The 26,031-nt window shown below is 41.0% G+C and overlaps 1 protein-coding gene across 2 annotated transcripts in view; it reads left to right on the top strand.

Moving 5' to 3' along the window:
- The first annotated feature begins 1,695 nt into the window (after positions 1-1,695).
- LOC306902039 (actin-binding protein WASF3) overlaps positions 1,696-26,031 on the top strand; it is a 30,133-nt gene continuing 5,797 nt past the window's right edge. For both annotated transcript variants that reach the window (XM_079470319.1, XM_079470318.1), the window contains exons 1-5: positions 1,696-1,914; positions 14,144-14,288; positions 15,013-15,147; positions 18,413-18,566; positions 24,411-24,528. In XM_079470319.1, the coding sequence (XP_079326445.1) occupies positions 14,156-14,288; positions 15,013-15,147; positions 18,413-18,566; positions 24,411-24,528 (540 nt within the window). In that variant the 5' untranslated portion in view covers positions 1,696-1,914; positions 14,144-14,155. The remainder of the gene's footprint in view (positions 1,915-14,143; positions 14,289-15,012; positions 15,148-18,412; positions 18,567-24,410; positions 24,529-26,031) is intronic.

Raw genomic sequence — 26,031 nt, 5'->3', positions numbered from 1 at the left:
ATTTTCATTTGAGGATGACCATGAATATATATTGTATATAGGGTTGGGAATCGTTTGAATTTTATCGATTCCAATTCCGATTCTTCTAATCGATTTTTATTTTTATCGATTGCCAGTTTCGATTCCACAGTTGAAGTAAAACATTTTGATATCAACCTGTATGGTCATTTAGCCTGCTCATGGGCTCTATGCATGCGTGACCGACGCGTCTCACAGGAAGAACCCTAGGCAGTTTCCGGTTGGGGAGACTTAAAGCAGAGAGAAATGGAAAAATGAGAAAATAGTTCAATGAAACAAATGCTGTACATTGCGGCACACAGCAGTGGTACATAGAAGTGGCGTTCTACCATATTGTTTCTGAAACAAAAAGGATAACATGTAAAAACCCATGGGATGACATGTAACATGTGTTGGCATATGAAGAACTTGTCATCCCATGGGTTTTCATGTTATTCCGCGGGATTCACATTATAATATTCCAAAAACACACATTTCACACGTGACCACATGTTTTTTGCACATGTGAAGTTCGTGTGTCTTTCTGTAAGGTCCGAAACTATGGTTAATTTGTGCCTCTGTGCTTTAACACAAATACTATAGTTAATACTATAGGTAAACGATGCTTATAGCCTCATTTTCATGAGGGCTTTAATTAAGAAATGTTTATATTCATGTTTATATTCTGAAAATATGCACACAGGAATTAATAAAAAGAATGAACATTTTAATCTCAAGTATCCAATTTCGATTCCTTTCAATTCCGAGCCGATCCGATTTCTAGCCTTTCGATTCCGATTCCAAATTGTTATTGATTTTCGATTCCCAACCCTTATTGTATAAAGCTGTAAATTCTTGCTGTGTAGAACCTTAGAATTTCTCCTGTATCACCTGCCCCTTAAACTGCCATTTTTATACATTTGCCTGAATGTTTTTCAAATCCCTCTTTTTTGTTCAAAACCATCACTTTCGCAATGTTATTCTTTTGTGAAGCTGCTATTTATTTAATAAAAGATGATTATTGCTGTGGTGGTCAGTGGTACTTTTGCTGTAAAGTTTACTATATTAAATTTACTTGGCTCTAACAATACAAACATTTTTACCTATGTTGAAAACAAAATGTAATGTTTTTGTAACGCTTTCAGGACCAAGGACAGCAACAGCTGTTTGGCAGATAACATCTTTGTTCAGGCGAGAAGATATCCTTTGTTTTTCTTTCTTCATTTGAAACATTATTAATACACAAAGCTATTTCTTTATTCCATATGTTTTACATATACCTAAGAACAAACTTAAGGAAAGTAATAAAAGGTGACCTTTTCATTTTTAAATATTAAAATAAAATTTTTTCTGTGTTTTATTTATATGAGGTTAACATACTGCCTTCTACTGATGAAAAGGGAATGAAAAAAAAATAACATCCATGATCTCCCATGTAATTGTTTCAATAATTTGCGTTGTTGAGTTTCAATTTCCTGTATTGAATATTCGATTCACTCTCTGTTAGCGCTACAAATAACTGCGATTTATCATTTATAGATAGGTGTATGTGGTAATAATAATAGTTATGCTATTACATGTAACTTGAAAAGATAATATACCTACATTTTTACATTTTAAAGCCCCAACATCCTCTGCCTCTACATCCAGTGCGTCGCTAGGTTGGTGGGAGGTGGTCTCTACATCGGTTTTGCGCATGCGCACCGGCCATCGTTTACCAGCGAGCTCTGACAGAGGGCTGTCAAGGAAACGCGCACGCTACGCGCATCGTTCCGACGTTTAACTGAACCTGTTATTTACACCCGCCGGTCCAAAGTCATCTGCGCTCGGGCAATGCACACAATCTGAAACAAACAAAGAGCTAGTAAACAACGGGACCAACATCGGAGAGACGCAGCGGCAGCGCTCGCTAGACAGGTAATACAGACCATTCATCGGTTTTGCATCAGGGACTTGCACAAAGCTGCTAACGCCGTGTAAAGCTCTGCTTTGATCGAGGGGAAGGCTGTGCCATGTGACCAAATGAATTATGAAGCAGAATATTTTGCTCCGACGTAATTATTCACGTGGTGTGTAGACATGTGTCTTAACTTGCTTATGTTAACATAAATGTGAAACATCAATATAGTGAAGGTATAAAGTAAACGCGTTTGCGGGATTTTTTATTAATCCAATGCATATTTGTCATGCGAGCTAAATATTCGTATGACACCATCTTAGAAAGGTTCAGTTATACCACTGTTATGGCTTTTAGGTTGAGCTTTATCGTTTTAGTCTGAGCAATGTGTTTGTGTGCATTCACTGTTGTGTAACAATTTTGGAACGTCACCTTTGATTGTTGATCTGATGTGCCTGTCAAATACCATCATATCCAGAAAGGATCTGTTTACACCTTAAGCAGTGATGCTGTTTCTTTAGTATATCAAGCAGTGTTCAATTTTTGCTGTTGCCATCCCTATATGACATTAGCTTGCTTCTGTAACTAAAATGTTTATTTACGCCTCTCAAACAAAGTGTAAGAACATTGCCGAGCATTTTATGAGAAAAAAATACACCCAGTAACAAGCAGACGTGTATTTGAGAATGTAAAATACGAGACGTGTCAGGTATGAACATCTCTCAGCATGTGCCACCCGGTCATGTATGTATTTATTCAATACCGTATATGCTTCTGCTTGTGTTTTTATTTAATTCCAGTACACTGTGTGAGGTGTATCTTGGTCTTCTATGCTATTAATAATCTTTATTAATCTTAGTCAACTTTGACATCTAAACCATCACAATGTTTGTTTTAGTTCACGGTCGATTTTGCACAGTATGAGAACTTCGTTGGTAAACAGCTTTAAAGGAATAGTTCACCCAAAAATGAAAACGCAGTCATCATTTAGGCTACTCACCCTGAGATTGTTCCAAATGTGTATACCTTTCTGGAGAATGTCAGTAACCCAAACCGATCTCATACCCTGTTGACTTAGTATTTATTTTCCCTACTATGGCAGTAAATGGGGGATGAGATCTGTTTGGTTACTGATATTTTTCCAAATATCTTCCTTTAAGTTCAGCAAAACAAAGAAATGTATACAGGTTTGGAACAGCCTGAGGGTGAGTAAACGATGACAGAATTTACATTTGGGTGAACTATCCCTTTAAGTGACACATGAAACTACGATTAACAATAAAAAATCTAAACAAATTATTTTAATGTCACTTTACCATAAGGGTTAAATAGAAAAAAGGAATTTAATAGACAATCAACTTTAACATACACACATACTGTATGTTGTAACATACATAATACAAAACATAACACGCTGTATTAGGTTGGCCTTATGCATTTGTGTCATGTTGTTTACCAGTTAGCCTGTGGTTTGTATCAGTGTTTCTGTGTTTTCAGAACTGGGCCTCTGACTACCTTGACCTGTATCTGCTATTAAGCCTCGTTTTTTAAACAATGTGACCTCTTTGCTCTATTAAGCACAAAATGAAATGTCATGGGCAGCCATAGTGACCATTTGTTTTTAGTACATGAAAAATCAGCTTTCTTCGTAATGTCTCTACTTGCCGATATTTTTGGGTTAATTTTGCTAAGGGAATAGAAAAGTCACATCAGTGTTCTGAGTGTTTCCATAGTAATTCACACAAAGCAAAGTTTAGTTTTTTTCACCTGGAAGTCTGCATATGGTTGTTATCCAGGCCACCTCTGCCCTCTATTTTGTTTGTGTCTAAATGAAAACAATGCCTGCGTAAAAGTGCCGTTTGCTGTTATTTTGTGAGTGGCATTTGCCTTTTGTTGTACCAACCAAAAAAGAAAATGCAAGCATATAGCATTACTATTGAGACCAAGCAACAGTCCGATCCAGGTCACATTGCATATCAGGACACTAGCTGACTAACTAACCTCTCTCTCTTTCTCTCTTTCTCTCTCAGTTTTTCATTTTCTCTTAATTTATGTAAATTATCATCAATCTATGAGTAGTTGCTGCTTTCAAACATTTACAAATTAGCACACAAACACAGATAGATATAAATATATATAGCTTGTCTTGCCAACATGCTGACTCTGCAGTATTGGGCATGATCGATGCTGTGTTTCCATGGCAATATCTCTTCATGGGTGTCACTGCGGTGATCATCGATGTTGTGAATCAGTTCATTGCTGTCCTGTATCATCAATCTTTGCTTGCTGTTTGTCTGGATGGTGCCAGAGACTATTTCTGTTGACTGGTTTTATCATTATGTTTATGGTCAATAAAGAGTTGGTACTTCTATTGGGATGCTCTGCAAACTCTCTACTGATCTTCACGGCCGATGCTTGCTGAGTGCTGTCACATTCCTCTATTACAGGGTTATTTTGTCCATGGAATATTTTTTATACTGAGTAGACTGATTGCAGTCTCTTCCATGTGTCTACATTGATGTGGTCTTTGTTCTGCTTTTAATAAACGTTTTGTGGGCTGTTCTGTTGTAATGTTCTGAAATACCAAAGATTGGATCAAAATTCCACAGTACATTTATTCTCTAATAGCCAGCGGATATCAGAAAGCTCATATTTATTTTAGTTGGTCAGTTTTAGTTTGTCAGTCATTTTGCAGTATTTGTTGAAGTGATCAGTCATGAAGTCAATCAAAATCCAAATAGTTTGTAAGTGACATGAAGTTGTTTGGCTACCATGCTTTTGAGCGGTTTTCCCTCTTTCAAAGAAGGTTTTCGATTGTTGACATTGCAACAGCAACAGCTTATGTAGCTGCTAGATGGTTGTCACGCCAAAATAACTGCACCACGTCTGTAACAAATGTATCACCTTCAACAACAACTTCCACAATTACTGTCAGACTTAAGATCTCTTGCTGTGAGCAATGTCTATACTGTAGATCTTTTGTGGTTTTCTGTGAGGGACTTGATATCTATTTATTTGTTAAATGTCTGTCTGTTACTCAAAAACAGTTAAACATGTCTGTTGGATATCTGCTGGATATGACCCTGAATAATCCTACAATAAAGTAATATTTCAGGTTTAATACAGAAAAGGTTTATATGAATATTTACCCAAACTTACATTACATTGTACTATACATTTGTTTCAGACTATCTGCAATCCCCTGGGATCAAACTCATGATCTTGGTGTTACTAGCGCCATGCTCTAACCACTGAGCCACAGGAAAGCCTCGGAGGTTAAAGAAATAGTTCATAAACCCCATATGGCCTTCTTTAATTTTCAGATGTTGTTTTTGGGAATGGATTGTGACGGAATCTGCAAGCAGTCTACTCAAATAGAGAGATATTTTGGAATCATGTTAGCGATCAAAAGTTCTGAAGCACCATTGCCTGCCATAGTAGGAAACATTTATCAAAGTATCTTCTTTGGTGTTCAACAGAACCATAAAATTACTAAAATTACTATTGTTGTCAGTGGTGTCTCAGAATTGTTGGTTGCTAACATCATTCCAAATATATACATATAAATGTTTGGAACAACTAGAGGGTGAGTTATTCATGACAGAATTTTCATTTTTGGGTGGAGTATCCCTTTAATCCTCAAAAGGATACAAAAGTGTCCTGAAGGTAAATGAGCAGGTTTGGTCAAAACAAACTAAATACGATCCATTATTGGATGAAAGTACACATTTCGTTTCTGGATGAACTAAGCATTTAACCCTGTTTATTTTGTGTAATAAAACGATGTATTTACATTTAGTCATTTAGCAGACGTCATTTGCTATATTTAAACATACAATGTATCTCAACTGCTTAAGAAATAAACAGAATGATTTGTTTGGCTATGCTGAAGCAGCCTCTATCTTCATTTAGCCCTAATTTATTAACCCGCCAACCTCTGTCTAGGTAATCCAGGTAATCCTGTAGTTAGTCCGTCCCATTTACAGAGATAAAGGACCTGTGCAGGCCATCCATCCTAAAAACAAACTACTGTCTGGAACACTGAATACAAAAGAAGTCCCATATCAGAAAAATCCTCTGAGCGCTAGCATAGATTCTGGGAGTGACCCCTTTCGTCCTACGGCTTACCCAGCACCCGTCCGGGTGCGTGCACTCCAGGTCACATGAGTGCATGGCTGATTTGTTCCGATTATGCTGAACACAGCACATTTAATTGTGTGTGACAGAGTAAGTTGAGTTCACGGGAGAGAAACAGAGAGAGAGAGAGAGAGAGAGAGAGAGCATTACTTACCCTCCGTCTTTTTCAGTTCCAAACTGTAACAAATGTACTCTTATTTTAATTATGACGTTTTAAAGAGGAGGGATCATATTGAAAAACGTCTTGGTTACGCCTGTAACCTCCGTTCCCTGATGGAGGGAACGAGACGTTGTGTTGAGAGACTGACTGGGGTTTGATCTTGAGAACCTACCTTCTCCGAGATAATTAATTATAAAACGCCAATGGGCTTGGCGAATGGCACGTGCACGCCAGTCTCCGCCCCGTACATACGGGTATAAAGGAAGATGGCGGTGGTCATTCACTCACCCTTTGTACTGAGGAACCTGAGAGGGCATCCCGGTCCTGCAGTGATTCGGCGCAGCGTTGGGGCATGAAGACAGATGTAACCGAGACGTTCCCCTTCAGTTGGTCTCTCAACGTTGCCTGGGGATCTATCTAAACGCCCCAGCGCTTGCACCGATATCGTGACCTCTAGCGGAGCGACCCTGACTAGGCTAGCGAGTCATAAGAGTGCTACCGCGAGACGTAATCTTCCAGTCATATAGTATTGGTCATACTGAGAAGCCTGTACTGACGGCCTCACGGACAGTGGCGTACGCCTCTAGTAGCGAGGAGCTGTCCGGAGCCGAACACTGGGGAAACACTGCTCCCCTCTTAGAAGAGTGTGTTACGGAGGTCACATCCTACCCAGAGGGGAGGTTACATATGCAGACACTAACATGGTCTCACCGGCGGGGAGAACAACATGTGCAAAAAAGGGTGTCAGCCTTTTTAGGGGGACAAATCCAGGTGGGATTACCACCGGCGGGGAGGTCACAGATTCACCAATCGGGAAATCATGAGCGAGGAATTCAACACACGGGACGACCCAGAGGGGAGTCACTCCGTATGGGGCACTAGTCCTAGTACAGGGGTCTACCTGAGCAGGGATGACTCTACCTATACCGGACCTGGTTCCAACAGACGGCTCTGCTCCGTCTGTTACCAAATGCCAATGCTTAGTTGCTTAGTGATGGATGGAATGCCTATACTTCGCCACGAGAGGGGAAAGTAGGGAGGCTAAAATAGCGCACTAGTCTCATCTGGTAGGCGAGAAGGCGCTTTCGCCGTCATGAGTGCAGGACCAATAAACCCAGGTTACGAAGAATAAAGGATGAGTGAATGACCGCCGCCATCTTCCTTTATACCCGTATGTACAGGGCGGAGACTGGCGTGCGCGTGCCATTCGCCAAGCCCATTGGCGTTTTATAATTAATTATCTCGGAGAAGGTAGGTTCTCAAGATCAAACCCCAGTCAGTCTCTCAACACAACGTCGAGAAACCGACTGAAGGGGAACTGTATTTATCATTTATACATTTTACAGCTGTTACATTCAGGACAATAAGAGTATCCTGAGTTTGTTGTATAGGCATATCTGGCTTTACTCTAACACCACAACAGCTGGTCTACATAATAAGGATGAAGATTTGCACGTTTACTGTAGGCGTATATGTCCGTGTGTCTGTCTGACTGTCTCAGTGTTTGGCTGCTGCTCTTTTATTGGTCAAGAAAAATCTGGGACCATGAAGGGAAACCATGGCAACACTTCCTCCAAGTCTGATTAAATGTCACTGCTGTTTTGTATTCTGAACGGCTCCGACCATTTTGGCCATAGAAAGCAGTCACTTTGGTAGTTTTGGGGTTGAAAAGCATGGTTTCCTGAGAGCCCACAGTGTTGATCCCAGCATTATGGAAGTGAGGGGTTGCATTCAGGGCCTTGTGTGAGCAGCACAAGCTCACGTCTGCTCATCAGATTAGCTTGCAAATGCAGCTGTGCTGTTTGTATTCCTATTGATTGACATTCATAGGCATCTTCTAAAATGTTTCTGAGATACACAGTAAGTGAGAAACTAAGCTGAACCTTTTGCGTTGTTTTGGAGCATTTGAGGATTTTTGTAAGTGGTACAGTAACAGACAAACCCATGTGTCAGTCTGATCTTATTGTTATTTATATAATAATCCAAATATTTTCTCAATTTTCATTTTAGTGTCTGATTCCAGTTGGATCTGTAAATGTAAAGAATCCAAAATTCAGAATCATCGAACAGTAAAGCAATGCTTTGTTTCTTATAGTATTTTAACGTTGTTTTGTTCAACAGCACATTTTGAATAAAAACTCATGTTTTGTCATGCTGTCGGTCTTTCACGGTTCTGTTGGATTACTTTATTTCACTCCTGAGGTTGAAATTCAACAGACTGGACTGGAATGACCACAATACATCTAGAAATGCTGATTTTAAATGAAATTTTTAAATGGTCACTTATTTTTTATGTGGCAGTATGGATGGTTTGAATTAGATCACATTTACATTTAGTCATTTAGCTGCTGCTTTTATCCAAAGCGACTTACAAATGGGGTGAACAATGGAAGCAATTGGAACAACATTAGGACAACAAAAAGCATAAGAAACATGTCTCAAATAGCAGTATATGTTTCTTTTGAAAGAGTAGAAAAGAGAGAGAAGACAGAACTGATCGGTCAGGTGTTGATAGAAGCGATGTGATTTCAGAAGATTCTTTAAGATGGCTACAGAATCTGCTGATCTTGTATCAGCGGGCAGAACCATTCCACAATTGGTTTTAAACACATGGCTGTAGAGAGAGAGAGAGAGACGGGTCTTAATTCTATTAAGAATGATGTCTGTTTAACACAGAGCAGCCCCTCACATGCACACCCATATTAAATAGACATGAATGTGCATTACAAACAACACTTATACACTTACACACCAGGGCCGGTATTCTTAAAGCTTCTAAGAATCCTTTAAGAAAGATCTTAATTTAGCTTAAAAACTTCTACGTAGGAGTCTTAGCTTAAAAGTGATTCAGATCTTAGAGCAACTCTGAGCAAGGAAAAGACAAAAACTTTTATCTTAGTGAGGAGGCGGGGCTGACCCTGTTGCTATGTCTTTTGAAGACTGTTGAAGATTTGTTGGTTGGCCATGAAGGAAAAAAGAGCGCTTTTAAATATAGGGTCATTAGATTGAAATTGCACATGTAATTTTTTTCTGTTTTAACATACTCCCGCACATATCATTTATTTTTTATTCACCATGCTGTTGATGTCACATATTTGATAGAAAATGAACAGTGCCATAACAATTGTTTGTGCGATCCCAATAGAAGGTTGTGACAGAACAAATTCATCCCTGCTGCATTTCTCCAGTTGCTAAATATGTTAATGTCATGTCTTCTATTTCTGGCGCTATGTCATCACGTCTGGGAGATGTTAGCGTTTCTCTAATAGGAACGGTCACAAACATGAACCCAGCACGATCTAATGTGCTGTGTCTTATTAACTCACTGTCATTCAATTCAATGTCATTTTATTGTATAGCGCTTTTACAATTTGCATTTTTCATGAATACAGGCCCAGGTGTTTAAATAAACAATATTGTTTAAAAGACAGAGAGACACACACATACTCTCATACATGTGCAATGATGCATACATGAACATTAGGAGAGTAAACAGGGACCTGGGGGAATCTGTGTCATGATAAAAATATGTGACCCCGGACAAAAAAACAATCTTAAGCAGCACAGGAATATTTGTGGCAATAGCCGTCAAAATACATTTTTCTTTAATGCTCAAAATTATAAGGATATTTAGTAAAGATCATGGTCCATGAAGATATTTTGTACATTTCTTACTGTAACTTTATCCAAACTTTATTTTTGTGAGTGGATGCTTAAAAATTGCTAACAAAAATGGCCAAAAACACAACTCCCCTTGTTGCTGCCTGCTCTTTGGAAATTACTCATTCAAGTTTGGCATCCATGTAAATCTTAGAATATCTGCTTTTGGGTTCATGTACTCTCCAAAACTTCTTAGCAATGGCCTGCTACAGTACCTCTGATTAACAACTTACTGATAAACAAAAGATTTTTTGCACCCTCAGATTCAACATTTTCAGATAGTTGTGTCTCGGCTTAATATTGTCCTGTCCTGATAAACCAAACATCAATGAAAAGCTTATTTATTCAGCTTTCAGGTGATTTATGAATCAGAATATTTACCCATTGGACTGGTTTTGTTGTCCAGGGTTGCATGTTTTTGTTTACTGTATAGTTTTTTATAACTGTGATAACTGTATCTCCTTCATACATTGCACTTCATAACTTTTGTGTATTTATAGGAAAAGTTCATCCAGAAATGTCTCCCATAATTTGCTCCCCCTCTTGACATCCCACCACTTTGTTTTACTTTTTACATCCGTCACTACATAAATTCAAAAAGGCCAAAATGTAAATATGGTGATACATTTATAGTCCCATCGGTTTCTCTTCAGCTTGTTGCCTTATTCAAATTTTGCGCTGATGGTTAGCTTACTTTTTCAATAAATAAATATTAATAATAATCATTTAATAGGGGTGTGACGAGACACTTATCCCACGATACGAGATGAGATTTTTAGTCTTTTTTAAAGAAATCCTCAATGATTAAATATATAGTTGGAAAAGTTTATGAAACAAATTCAACTTCTATTTTTAATGAATCATAGTATGCAGTAATAAACAATATGTAAACACTGCAAAATGTTTTGTCACAAACTCAACTGACAGGCAGTAATTGCACAAAAATGATGCTTTGTTTTCTTAACAGGCATAGCTTTTAGTAAACATTTGTAGTAAAATGTTTGTTTTCTCCATATGCTCTTTGCATATCGGGCGAGTTAACAGAGGTGGTGATCATATGAAACTTTCAATCCTCCTTCCTCCTTTGACTGAAGCCTCATAGCCTTCTTAGAAACAGTTAAAACTACATAAACACATCATGTTTTATGCTAACTTTGCACATATGTAAGAGACAGATCGGATCTCGCGGGACAAATCGAAATCTCGTCACACCCCTATCATTTATCAAATGTAACAAAAATATTGATTATTGATACAGTTTGTGCGGTAACATATTGTGACATTTTTATATTTTTAACACTTATAGAGTGTATTGGTGAGAGACATGCAACGACTTTAATGATGTCATAGAACAGGCACACACACACACACACAGGCCTGTATGCCAGCTGTAACTTTTGCTTCTAATCAAATGATTGTGGATTAGTATTTAGCTTTGGTTAATGAGGTGAACCATATACACATGCTCATCTCATATCACATATTACTGCTTTACACCAGATACACAATAAACCAGCTGAGAATTGATCTGCCGTTGCTGCCTCTGGGGTTCTTCAGCGGCCCCTGCTGCCACAGAGACTCTGGGAAATTCAGACATGCTGATCATATCCTTAATAAATCAAACAAATCTGGAATTGCTAAGAAACACACACACACACACGGTTCTCTCGGTTTTTCCTCTGTAACTCAATCCTCTCATAGAAACTGTCTCTTTAGTGTTGTTGCCATGACAACAACACAGTGGCTCCTTTTGGAAAGATGGCACACTTTTTTGTGATTTCTGTCTTTTAATGTTGTTCTCTGTGCATCCAATAATTCATACTATTTTTCACCTCTACATACATAATTTTGACAGTGTGTGTACAAGCGTTCAGCTGTATCATACGTGGATTAGATTCAACTAGGTTTGATTCTTTGTTTTTGTAGAAACGGAGAGTCAAGAGCCAATATAATACAGTTGGCATCTACCAAGAAAGGCATGTATCGTACATAATATAAATAAATGTGTGAAATGCAAAATTTATAGAGACTATATATGCAAGCTATAGAGTATTAGTATATTGGTAATATTTAGTTCAGCTTCAGTAATACGTAAAAAGCATTTTTTGGTGCACTCTGAGGACAGAGCAGGATTCTTTGACCAAAATTCCCCCAAAAAACTTTGTCTAGACCTGAAGGTCAAGCAAATGTCATGGGTTCGAAAAGGGATGAACCGAATGTTTGGCAACCGCTCATGTTCGGCCAAAAATTGCAAAAAAATGAGTTGTGATACGATCAAGCAGCAACCAGCGAGGGAGAGAGACGCATGTTCGCTTTATTAATGCCACAAAAAGTTTGGCATGTTTTTAAGTGTTAAGCATTTGAAAGCGTCGGAGAAAGACACAGCACAGGACTTTCAGAACGAAAGCGTCTTTACCGGTCGGTAACTACTTCAGACTGGAGCGGACGGACTGACAGTAGCCCGACCGCTCACGACATCCTTTGAAATCATACAGTGGTCGTGTGCACACAGTTCCCTGTCCTAAACAACTTGTCAAAGTATGTTCTGTGCATCCCGGCTACGAGTGCACCTACTGAGAGAACAGTCACCTTTTGTGTAGAGACGTGAACTGTTGTCAGTCAGCATCGGTCAGAATTGCTTTCATTGGATGTTAATGTTTTTCTTAAAATCATTTTGCAATGTATCCTTTAATAGTCCAACAGTTTTTGAATTTTAGCCTATAGGCCTAATGTTGAATGCCAATTTTTAATGAACTGTTTTGATTAAGTGTTTCACTTCATGTTTGGCTTCGGCCAAGAATTTTCATTTCAGTGCATCCCTAGGTTTGAATACCAAGAAACATAGATCATCCCCTGAATCCATTGAAAGTCATTGAAATAAAGCATCTCCCACTGTAAATTGAGAGTGACAATACACTAGGTTGTTAGACTCACCCATGATGCACGACGCGCCCAGTCATCTGATTATTTCAAGGTCTGACGTGTCCTTTCATTCCCCCAAAACACATAGATGAAATAATAGGTTAACCCACCCATTTATTACTTACACTTCACACAGTTCAGTCGAGCGCTTCGAGGAGTGAGGATTACACTCCTGTGCCTCTGCGGTCTGATTACTGTGCTCTGCTTCTTTATCATAAGCAAGCAGATGGAGAATGAAGACTCGATGAGGACAGATAAAAACAGACATTGAATATTTTAGTGCAGTGCAGATCTTTATTGAATAGGTGGGAATCGTTATGATTTTGTCGACGTGCATGTGGAAGTTTATGTATTGTTTAATTAAAACTGTGTCCGAAATCGCTTACTTCCGTACTGTACGATAGGCGAAAATGAGTATGAGCCATGAATAGTATGTCCGAAACCTCCGTGTGCAAAAAACAGTACTACTCCTTCTGCCGAGATTCGCGAGTGTGGATCGGATGGACAATTTTCTATCCCATGATGCCACGGGAGCTGAGCAACGGTCAAATTTCCAGAGTAAATCAAATGAATATAGCAGAAAACTTTAAAGCAACATCGAGCCGTTTTGGTGTATGGTTACCCCATGTGGTTGATAAGCGCAATTGTCTAAGACGTGTGCCGTAAATACTGTCGCAAAGTTTCCCTGTTGTCAGCGATACACGTGAATTTACAAAGCTGATGTAACCAGCATACCCAGATACATCGTTTTGAAACTATGTCCACCGATCAGGTGAAGTAGCCTGTGATACCATAAAAAAAGTAAAGTAGCAGAGCCTATTTGTTTGTAAAACGTGATGCCGTAAAGCAGGTGATGGGCGGTGCTTGTGAACCTACCCGCGTACCAATGTTACAAGTGTGATTTCGGCCGATAAAGGGCTGCTTAGGTAGCAGCGGCAGTTAAATTCGTCCATTTTAGAGAGATGACTTTAATGTCGAAAAACGGCTTGTTGTTGCTTTAATGTGGACGTCTGTTTTTAATGTAAGTGCCAATAAATGAATTTATCGTATCTAAATTTTTTTTATCAACGCTCACGTTCTTTCTTTCTTTCTTTCTTCCGCAAAACATGAAAAAAAGATATTTTGAAGAATGTTTTTAACCAGCACCCATTCACTTATGTATTGGGTTTTTGTCCATACAATAGAAGTGAAAGGGGTGCTGCTGCTGTTCGGTTCACAACATTCTTCAAAACATCTTCATTTGTTTTCTCTGTCAATCAATACATCCCTAGTAGCTTGGCCTGAAATGTAAGAAACAGCTTTAGTTTAAGTGTTCAGTTTGTGTTTTAACATGTTTGCTAGAGTTTGATATCTTACTATGTCTTTTACAGCGGTAGGCAGTCATGCCGCTGGTTGAAAGAAGTATCGAGCCGAAGCATCTGTGTCGAGGAGCTCTACCTGATGGAGTGCCCAGTGAGCTGGAGTGTGTCACCAACAGCACCCTGGCAGCCATCATCAAACAGCTGGGGAGCCTGAGTCAGTGGCACTATTTTCTTTTTATGGACTGTTATTTTATCTTTTATGTGTCGAGCACTTGATAGGTTGCCCCTTTTAATGCTTTTGGTAATTGTTTAACAATGCGTTTTTTTGCTAATGCAATTTAAATGAAAAGCTTACTCATGAAAGAAATTCTCTCATAATCTACTCATCCTCATGCACTTCCAGATTTTTGTCTTTTTTTTTTTTTTTGTGAAAATAGAAGTATTTTTTTATGACTTATATATTTTGTACTATCTATTGCCAAGTTTTGGTGTCAAACAGCATCACGGTGGTTCACCAGCTATCATCATAAACCATTAGTAAACATAAACCAGTCAGACCTGTCTGAGACACTCCAAAAATTGTGGGATGCTATGGAAAACCCAAGATGTCCATCGGATTGTCCATGACTACAGTGACAGTATGTTATCGGGGATAAATTAAAGATGCAACTTTTCTAATAGTTTTTTTTACTGTTCACAAAGCCAAAGCACACTGTCTGAACTCTTGTTTAAATACCTCAGCTGTATATCTCATGGCTGTCGATTGATATTCAAATGAATGCCATAATGGCGACTAAGTATTATGTTGCATAAAAAAAGCATTGAATAGACAGAAAGTTGCCTTAGATGATGTTGTATTTTCTTGGTTGCTCTTTAAAGCACATCACCTTTTAGTTTATCAAGGTATTTCTTTGTTTCTCTCACTATATGTCTCACAGGTCGACATGCGGAGGACATCTTCGGGGAACTGTTTAATGAAGCCAACAGTTTCTACATGCGCATGAATAACCTGCAGGAGAGAGTGGACCTTCTGGCTATCAAAGTCACCCAGCTAGACTCTACTGTGGAAGAAGGTAACATCAAGCATTAAACTTCATCTCTAGGTCATCTCCAGATCTGTTAGCTGTAGTGGAGAGCGAGAGAGAGTTTGCCTTTGAGTGCTGTCCTCTATTCTGATCTTCTTTTAGCCTGTACTTAGAGCGGTGACCCAGCTTTCTCTACATCTTGAAAGGGAAAGAATCATCAAACTTTGTCTTCACCCTTCCCTCAATTCCTCTGATCTCTGATCAGCTCTTTTTGTTTGTCTCTCCATGGAATACAAAGATCCAGTGCCTAGGGGCACGTACTCTTCCGCGTAACAGATAGAAGAGCTCAGTGCGGCTGTCTCATGTCCGGCTGTGAGTTTGATCATCCAACTCCCAGAAAATATTTGTATCGATAAACATCCCGTCCACAATACGCAGAACCAGGATTAGGGCCTTTTTTAGCATCTAACAACGTTCTCATCTATTTAAAGCATTCAGCGCGGCCACGATCGATAACCGGAGAGCCGATAAAGAGGGTTCAGTATGCACCGGCTCCCTCATGACCCCTTACTGAAGGAGAAGAAACATCGATGTTTCTTTTAAAGTCCAAGCGTTCCATTATCACCTGATTCTCTTCAGAGTGAGCGATGACCTCTCCGTCACACTCATGCTTAGAGAACGGCCTGCTGGGATTGCTCAGCGTGCGGTTTCTAAGTCTATGGCTATTTTATGTGACCTAATGGTGATCTGAAGTCATTTCGGGCTGCAGTTGGAAGGGAGAGGGGAATGGAGATTGAAACATTTTCTGAGAAAAGTGTGTGAGTGCGTGTTTGTGTAAGCGGAGGGTGGTGGGGTTTGCTGGCATTCATCGTCGGGTCTGATCCAAAAGTGTCTCCCCATCCCCCCTTTTAACATCCTTTCTAATTATTAATTCATAAGCAGCCATCCAGACTAAAAACTGAGCTTCTTTTGCTTTTGAAAAGACATGCTGTACACAAGGACAAAGGGGGAATTTGGAGCTATGAATCAAGGTTATTTTAGTTTACTTAAATTAAAACTTTGAAACGTGTTTGTTCGTTGAAATGTAATTAAATATTGACCTAAAAAGCATTGGAAAACTGAAATGTTGCCTCAAAATAAACTGAAATAAGTTTAAAGGACTAAAATGATAATGGTAAACAAAAATAAAAATGAATTAATATCATACATCAAATCAATTATAAAATGACAAAGCATATACGTACAAAATTTGGTAAAACTTAATAAAAATAACATGTTTTTCTATATATTTAAAATATTAATCACACTTAAATCTAAACTATAATAACACTGATATGAATAAACATTTAGTGCATTACAATAATGTATGTTGTTCAAGATTCATGTAAAACAGTGGCTGGGTTTTACATTAACAAATTTCCCTTTCGTGTTCTACCAAAAAGGCTTCATATACAGGTAGACGTATATGTTTCAATAAGATCCTTTTTATTTGAAGGTGAACATTCCTCAACATAGGAAGGGAATACAATAAAAAGAGAAAATGATGCTTGAAGTTTGAAGTTTGTGTGTAGAGCCATAAATCAAAGGGAAGTGCCTCCATACCTATCAATAGGACTCAGTCCTGTCTCCGAGGAGCCATCTTAGGATCAATAACATCATTCTGATTGCAGGTGAATCTGAGAGGAATCACTTCTGTATGAAATAGGATGCCATTTTGAGAGCAAAAATAAATTTCCAACATCAACAACCCGAGCTGAGGTTAAACATAGTAACATAACAGCTTTTCAATGAAATCTACAATCTGAAAATATAAATTCGTCATTTTTTGGCAACCTAAGAGCTGAATAATGGATGTTTTCAATAAATAAAGAATCGTGCATTGTGGGTCATTGCTTCCAACAATGTTTGTGTTGTGGCACGTTTGGCCTGATATACACCATTTCTGCTATCCGTGCCGTATATTAAATATGAATGCCCGGTAAAGCAGTACAGAGACCCCTGAGGCGCAGTCAGCGCTTTAATATTTTGTTCTCCTGTGGCATACATCATTAGGGAGCGATTGAGGCTGTCATCCTGTACATCAAAACAAACCCTGTCCTCTCAGTGGCGAACAGACACAGAACGTGTCTGATGCAGAAGACCCTTCTAAATGATTGATTCTCAAAGTGTGGCAAGCTTCCATTAGTCTGTGGCTCGGAAATTCATTTTCATTTAATGTCATAGAAATGCCTGAAGATATTACATCTATATAACAGCACAAACTAGGTATTTTGTGTATCTAAATGTGTAATCTGGTTTTATACAGGCATGTACATAACCAAAGCTTCAAAAATTCCCAAAATTGACCTTGTAAAGAGTAGGGCCCTGTGTACTACATTACATGTTTCAATATGTCTGACTTAATGAAAATTATGAAACGTATACAATTTACCAAAAGTGACAGTTTGTTTAGTTGGACTAACATATTATTATTACATTCCATGTGTTACATTTGTTTGGTAAAATAGATCATTATTAAGACGTTAGTAAAACAGGTCGTTTCAGTTTTAAATAAATATTTTAATAAAAATCGTTTTTTTATTTTGATTCATGTACGAATGGGTGTCCCTTATTTTGCCAGACTTAAAGGGGCCACCCATCTATAAATAAAACAAATATATAGCCCATACAATGCCCAAATAAAAAAAAAGATTTAAAGATTTGAATTGTCTAATGAATGATTTCTCTTCTTTTTTTCTACTTTAGTTTCTACTCTTAAGTTCACAAATGTAACCTTACTGTAAAGGGTTACCCGACATAACCGTTAACCTACAGCTCAATGTACTAAAAAAATGCAGCATGGGACGCGTCTTCTAGAACCATCACAGTAATGGCATTGCTTCTTAATGTGCAGCTGATATATCACATGTTTGTGCATTCAAAGATTAGTCCAGACCGTGTGAACATGACAAAAACCATCTGTTGTGTCCTGTACAGCGTCATCCTCTTGTTCCAAAAACGCATAAGAGTCTTAAGCAGGGATTTTAGACAGATCTGCGTAAAGGCCTTTATTCATTATGTTGAAAGGACTTGTCTTAGTAAAGCCCCAACTTGAAACTTTATAGACAACAATAAACTGATTTTAGATCAGTATTATTGAGTAATGGCTATATGTTTTGTCTTTTGACCGCAGTTCTGTTGAAGTGGGTCCTGTAAGTAAGGGACAAATAGTTAACTTACAAATAAACACACTTAGCTGATAACTATTTTTGCAGTGAAAACAGACTTGAATTAAATAAATGCATTAAACTCTATTTCTGTCTCGCATCTTTAGTCTCTCTGCAGGATATCAACATGAGGAAGGCTTTCAAGAGCTCTACCATTCAAGACCAGCAGGTGGTTTCCAGAAACTCCATACCTAATCCTGTCCTTGAGCTCTACCACAGTGGAGACAAACCTCCCCCTCTCAATATACTGAGCCCTTACAGGTAGGCCCATCATCATTTGTTATTTTCTCACATTTGACCTAAAATCAGTGATTCTCAACTGGTGGGGCCGCGGCCCTTTGGTGGGCCTCGGAGCGCTATCTGGTGGGCCGTATAGGCAGTGGTAGAATACCGCCAAATTAATTTGTATTTATTTTTAAATTGACACATTTTGTTTGTTTTGTAATGATTTAATAAGTCTAATGAATTTACATGTTAAAGAAACACTAAAGTCGAGTCAAGATGCATTAACTAAATGTCAATTTATATTTTAATGTCCCAACACCAAACACGTCACAACGTCAGATTGAATGTCCAATCACATCACAACGTCAGATTGAACTAACACGTTACGACATTCAAATATAAACGTTACAGTAAACAATGTTACTGTAAAATGTCTCTTTTTCTGAAAAGAAAATCAGATTTCGGAGACAATCCTGTTCAAGCAAAAGCGTCGAAGTGTGTGGTAAGAATTAAGACTGTGACAGTGGCCGTAACTACCGTACCACTGAGGTGGTAAAGTGCCATGACAGTGTTGAGCTGCCACCGGCGGAATTGCACGTCACTGTGACAAATATAAGTGTAATAAAAATAATAGTTGTGATCAGGATTGCTATTTGTAGGCTTTCAATTGTAGATTGTTTCATTTAAATATTTTACATTAACAAAGAAATTATTGGCATTCATTTCCGTTGGTGAGTTCGAGCACGGGCCTGCATGTCAAAACCCAGAGGTTCTGCGATGGATCTTGTTGTGAAATGAACAGTTACAATAAAATCTGTTCATTTTCGCTCTTGTGCACATCTTCTGAACGCGCATTTATTGCAGCTGTAAACATTTTAATCTGGACAATGTCAACATGTAAATTCCCTATCGATACTTCACTCTTACTGCGTAGCAGGACGCTATGGGAAAACTCCTTTTTCTCCGATGACTGAAGCAATTCAATAGCGCAGTGAAAACTGCACGGTGATTGGTTTGGACAAAAGTAAAACTTTAAACCAATCGTAGCGGAGCTGCCGGACCAATGGCGATGGCACCCGCCATAATGGGCGGGGCTTATGGCTATATAAGCAGACGCATCGCCGTAGAGTCCTCAGATCTCTTCTTCTTCAGCGACAACTCGATCTTCGCTTCCCGAGACTGACTGCTTCGCCGTCGAGAGAGCACCTGCAGCGGATTCGACCTCCTGCTCAGTGGCTACGCTTCACGGCAGTGCCGGTCTTCTCCCTGCCGCTATCCGGCGACGCTAAAAGAGCAATTTTCCAGAGCAAATTTCCTGCGGCGTTGTTGCAAATGCCGCGTCGTCCCTGTCACTCATGTGGGGTCTTCCTGCACGCCGCTGACGGGCACGACAAGTGCGTCTCATGCTTGGGTCTCCCACGCTGAGGACCCACTCAAAGAGACGGAATGCTCTCACTGCAAGAGCATGAGTCTCTCTTCTCTGCGCTTGCGGATAGCTTTCTTTTCAGAGAGCGACTCCGCAGGCCTCTGTGCGGATGAAGCAGCGGAGTAGAGGAGCAAAGCGCTCGGGGGAAGCGCGAGCTCACGCCCACTCGCCGTGCCTCGCCTTCACCAGAGAGAGACATCTCCCCGGTTTGTTTCTCCCAACCGGATCAGCGCCCACTGGCGCCCGGCAGTGGCATGATCTCTTTCGGTGGGGACGAAATCTAGGATGACGACACCATGTCGTTAGCGGCTTCGGACGTGGAGGAGCTGTCGGGCTCAGTCTATGACCCCGCCCCACGCCGTCTCCAGAACTCAGCGGACACACGCCGTGTGCGGACTCCGAACTCTTCCGGGTCCTCACAAAGGCTGTGAACGAACTGGGTCTAGAGTGGTCTCCCCCAGAGGAACCCGCTCGCAGCCGCCTGGACGAATGGTTCTTGCCGGGGCGCCATCAGGCCCCTCTTCAAAGAAATTCACCGTTCTTTCCGGAAGTTCTCGGCGAACTCACCAAGTCATGGCGCGCCCCCTACTCGGCCCGTCTTCGACCTTCTTCCTCCTCCGCTCTCATCTCCATGGACGGCGCAGAGGAAAAAGGGTATGAGAAACTGCCCCGCCCCACATCTGTGTCCGCCCACCGCCATCGGATGGAAGGCAAAGGCATCTCATCCCTCTAAGCCGTGCAGAACCACCCCGGTCCTCGCTGGACGCGCATTCTCGTCCTCCGGCCAGGCGGCTTCAGCACTACACTCCATGGCAGTGCTCCAGGTGTACCAGGCCAAACTCTTCCAAGGAATGAATGAGTCCAACCCTGACCCTGCACGCTTCAGAGAGCTACGGAGCGCAACGGATCTTGCTCTACGCGCCACCAATACCACGGCCCAGGCGATAGGAAGATCCTTGGCCAGTCTAGTAGTGCTCGAGCGCCATCTGTGGCTGACGCTTACGGAGATCAAGGAGGCAGACAAAGTCCCCTTCCCAGACGCTCCAATTTCCACTACCAGCCTCTTCGGACTGGTGGTGGAGGGATTCGCGGAACGCTTCACGGCTGCGCAGAAGTCTTTGCAGGCCATGAAACACTTTCTGCCGAAAAGACCCGGATCTAGAACGGTGGCGACTCACCCCAAGCCAGCTTCGACGCAACAGCCGGTGAGAACCCCTGCTGCTCAGAAGGCTCTGGGAGCGGACAGACGTCAGCGCTCCCGATCGGGACGGCGCTACCCGCATCCCCCACGACAGGATCCCCGGCCTAAGATCACGCTGGACTCTGCGCCTCAGGCTCCCTCCTGAGACCGATGCGAGGAAGAGGAAGGCTACAGGGCCCGCTCCAGCTGGCCCTCCTTCAAAGACCGCTCTCATGTCTGTACGATCAGACAGCATGACGGTGGTATCTTACATAAATCACCAGGGAGGCCTCTCCTCAAGACGCTTTTTTATTATGCCTCTTGGAATGGGCCCAGTCCAATCTGCGCTCACTGAGGGCAACTCACGTTCCAGGAAGACTGAACTGAATGGACGTTCCCCCCCATGTCGGTTCAGCAAATCTGGAAAATCTTCGGCAAGGCAGAAGTCAACCTTTTCGCCTCAGAAGACAATACTCACTGCCCAACGTACTTTTCGAAGGGCAGGGACGCCTTGGCCCACACCTGGCCCAACCGGCTCCTCTATGCTTTTCCCCCGATCGCTCTCTTACAGCAGACGATCAGGAGGATCAGAGATCAAGCGCACCAAGTGCTATTGGTAGCCCCTCTGTGGAAGAACCAGCCTTGGGTCGCAGATCTCTCTCAGCTGCTAGTAGCGGCCCCGTGGCACATTCCCCGGAGGCGGGACCTCCTCTCTCAGGCAGGGAACACGATATGGCACCCCCAGCCAGCGCTGTGGGCTCTGCATCTTTGGCCTCTCGATGGGAGTCTACGACCCTCCCCGAGAGCGTCTTGAACACAATATCCCCCGTCTACTAGACGTCTCTATGCCCTCAAATGGTCCGTCTTTGCCGCCTGGTGTACACCACGCAGCGCTGACCCAGTGTCCTGTGACATATCACTGATACTGTCATTTTTACAAGAGTTGCTGGATAGGGGCCGTGCCACTTCCACACTCAAAGTTTATGTGGCAGCCATTTCAGCCTGACATACCCACATTGCGGGAAAAAGAGTGGGCATGAACGACCTCATCGTTCGTTTCTTGAAGGGCTCCAGGCGGTTACACCCCCCTCGCCCCCCTACAGTTCCCACATGGGATCTGCCCACGGTCCTGTGGGCTCTAAAGAGTTCGCCCCTTGAGCCTCTGCAATCTGTAGACCTCCGTTCTTTAAAGCTAAAAACCGCTCTGCTTCTCGCTCTAGCATCCGTCAAGCGTGTGGGCGACCTACAGGCACTCTCTGTGAGCCCCTCCTGTCTTGAATTTGGGCCTAACGACTCCAAGGTCATCCTCAAACCAAGGCATGGCTATGTACCTAAGGTGCTCTCTACTCCGTTCAGAGCACAGGTGATTACGCTCTCTGCACTCCCCTCCTCCGAGCGGGACCTAGAGCCTAACCTGCTCTGCCCAGTCAGAGCATTAAAAATCTAGTTTGAGCGTTCCACCCCATTCAGACGGTCGGAACAGCTTTTTGTGTGCTTCGGTGACCACACCAGAGGGTCTCCAGTCTCGAAGCATAGGCTATCAAAATGGATAGTTGAGGCTATATCACTGGCATACTCTTCCTTGGGCCTTCAATGTCCCACAAGAGTTAGAGCCCATTCTACTAGAGGCATTGCCTCTTCCTGGGCCTGGTCTAGCGGTGTCTCCATAGAGGATATCTGTGCGGCAGCCTGCTGGGCTTCGCCGTCCACTTTTACCAGATTCTACAGTTTGGACGTTCCGGCCCTTCAGGCCCGGGTCTTTTCTGCTTTAGATTAGGCCGCTGGACCCAGGCTCTATAGCGAGTGAAGTATCGATAGGGAACGTACTTGGTTACTATCGTAACCTCGGTTCCCTGAGATACGGGAACGAGTAATGCATTCCTTGCCGTGCTACGAGCTGCATTGTCGTCGCTTCAGTCGAAGTAACCTGAGGACTCTACGGCGATGCGTCTGCTTATATAGCCATAAGCCCCGCCCATTCTGGTGGGTGCCATCGCCATTGGTCCGGCAGCTCCGCTACGATTGGTTTCAAGTTTTACTTTTTTCCAACCAATCACCGTGCAGTTTTCACTGAGCTATTGAATTGCTTCAGTCATCGGAGAAAAATGAGTTTTCCCATAGCGTCCTGCTACGCAGTACTCGTTCCCGTATCGCAGGGAACCGAGGTTACGTTAGAAACCGAGTACGTTTTCCACCATCAGAATAGGAAAGCCAAGGTATGCCTTTTTTTAATGGAATGGATAAGGACTGTAAGGGTTAATACGCGACTGACAAAAGTTGTCACTGCGACAAGAGCTTTTTTATTTAATATTTAACTTTAATCATTAAGTTTTATTTAAATGTTTTATATGCGGTAGTGTGCTGTTTCACCGATGGATTTGCGCATTATATGGACGGATGTTTCATCCTCGTTTATTTCAGATATATATTTCAATTTTAAGTATTTGACCATTTCTAGTATTTAAATAGGGTCCATATTTCTCTCCCACTCGTCATGTGGTTGCTACAAACAAACCACCGCACAAAAAACTGCCACCATCACAGCCGTCGGCAGAATACATTAAGTTTGGTTTTATAATGGCAGGTACTGAGACTATGACGAAGACAGTGTGTTTTATGTGGAGAAATTTTGTCGAACGATGAAACCATCTAATTAACCATCAAAAACCATCAAATTTACAGAGACATTTGAACACAGAACACCCTGCTGGTCAGACCTGCCCTGTTTTTGTTACAGGAATAAATGGTTACTGAACAGACCTGCCAAGTCTTTTCTATGATTATACAACAGTTTTAATCTATATAGCTTACTTGACTAAGTCTGCTACTGTGGCATAAAAGATAAACAGTAGAGTATAAGTACTCGTTGAATATTCTGTGTTCATATTATAATATTTGGAAAGGTGGTCCTCGGAAACTTTTTAAACAGTTCTTGGTGGGCCATGAGTTGCAAAAGGTTGAGAACCCCTGCTTTAAATGATAAATAGGTCATACAAACACTACCAGCATGTTAGAGACGTGCACTTTTTTATGTGCACAAGCTTTGTTGTTTTCAAAATACTGTAGCTTTTCCAGCGGCAAGCTGTTTTTTTCCCTACAAGTAACTACATAGTTTGACACGATGCTGCAGCAGCATATTGCGTCCACTTTCCTAGAATGTTCTCACACTCGGGTTTCTTTGGGAAGTCCAATTTGATTAAGAGAAAAGGTTTGTTTTCTTTGCTGAATGTGAGTACATATTATTGTAGCAACTATGATGTTTATGTCTCCATAGAGATGACAAGAAGGATGCACTGAAGTTCTACACTGACCCCTCCTACTTCTTTAGCCTGTGGAGGGAGAAAATGCTGCAAGCTACAGAGGACAAGAGAAAAGAGAAGAGGAGACAAAAGGTGTGTCTGTGTATGTCGTGTTTCACTGGTTTCCTGTAATATACTGCATCATGTTGTTTTAAAGTGTCTAGGTGAGAGTGTTTCATATATCTAAACGATTAAATGAGCGGGAATGTGTTCCATTGCCTACTCCACAGGTCGGCCACCTTTTGATCATGGCGTGCAGTTTAAATTTTTTTTTGGTTATCACTTTGCCGAATCAACAAAAATATCTCAATATACTTATTTAATATATGTAATCTGCTAACCGTAACATTAGAATCATTTTTGAAGAGCAATCCTATTTTTGTGGAAAGAGCATAATGCATTGAATAGGGGCCTATACCTGTATAAGAACTCGTGATCAAAGTTTTTTGTTTGATAACAGTTGTATTATCGGAACTAAGAGGAGTCAATGTTGTGGAAGTATTTTTAGTCATGTTAATGTAGTAAATTAATCTTTACCATATAAAACAAAGCTATGCCATGTGGTGTTTGGTGGTGGCGCTCTGCTACAGCGACTCCAAACAGTCAAAACCCTGCCGCAACACAGATCGCCACACACATAAATACATGTAGGCTAATCTTTCAAAATGATATTTTTTATAAAAATAAACTTCATCATTTATTTGTTTGGGAATAACAAAAAAAAGGTGCATTAATACATTATTTAATAAGGTGCATTAATACATTAATACAAGCCTATCAATTAAATGAGGTTCAAATACCACATATTTGTACGCTATTTCTATTAGACAATGTGTTAAAATTGGTCCAACTAGCACCAGGAGTAGACTTTAAACTTGAGTTTGCGCATGCTTTATGTACAGTGCGATACCTGTGAACTTTTCTTGACAGATGCGCCGCGGCGAATCAGAACATGTGAAGGCTAATAATAATATCAGGCACAATAATAATATGAAGCACATATCCATGTTTCTTCAAATTCTTGAACGGGTTGGGATGCTTTGCCAAGCTCTTGGTCTGCGTGTTTAATACATCTTTTACAGGCTGATTTTGTGGTGCCGCATCGCGCCTATTATCTTGTGTTTAGTTTCAAAGAAAGGTTGGTAAATGGCATACAACATTGAGTGCATACAGACTGTTAAAAGATGTAAACGATTGTGCGGCACCATTTCCTCGATCAGCATCTGCCTGTGCGCCAACGCCTGACGTGAAAACTACAACTAAACTTGATCATAAGGATTTGTTGTAGGAACTATTACTGGGCTTAATCATTTGCGTAAACTTAACAAATAATAAAATTTTTGGAATTAATATAACATTTAACTGCATGTGCTTGGCATGCTGTTGATTTCCTTTCAGCGTGCCAAAAGTGGCACTCGTGCATTTGGTTGCCAACCCCTGGCTTACTCAGTATATATATATAATATAAGATTTCCCTGTTGAAAAAAACAGAACAGCATAAGCTGGTTTGAGGTGGTTTAACAGGGTCGTGTGCTGGTCATGAGCTGGATTAAGCTGGTCGTGTCGTGGTCCAAAACTGTCCTAAAACCAGCTATG

This window comes from Barbatula barbatula (assembly GCF_947034865.1).
Source record: "Barbatula barbatula genome assembly, chromosome: 1".
Taxonomy (NCBI): domain Eukaryota; kingdom Metazoa; phylum Chordata; class Actinopteri; order Cypriniformes; family Nemacheilidae; genus Barbatula; species Barbatula barbatula.
Note: the sequence above shows the minus strand (reverse complement) of the source record. Positions and strands in the feature narration are given on the sequence as shown.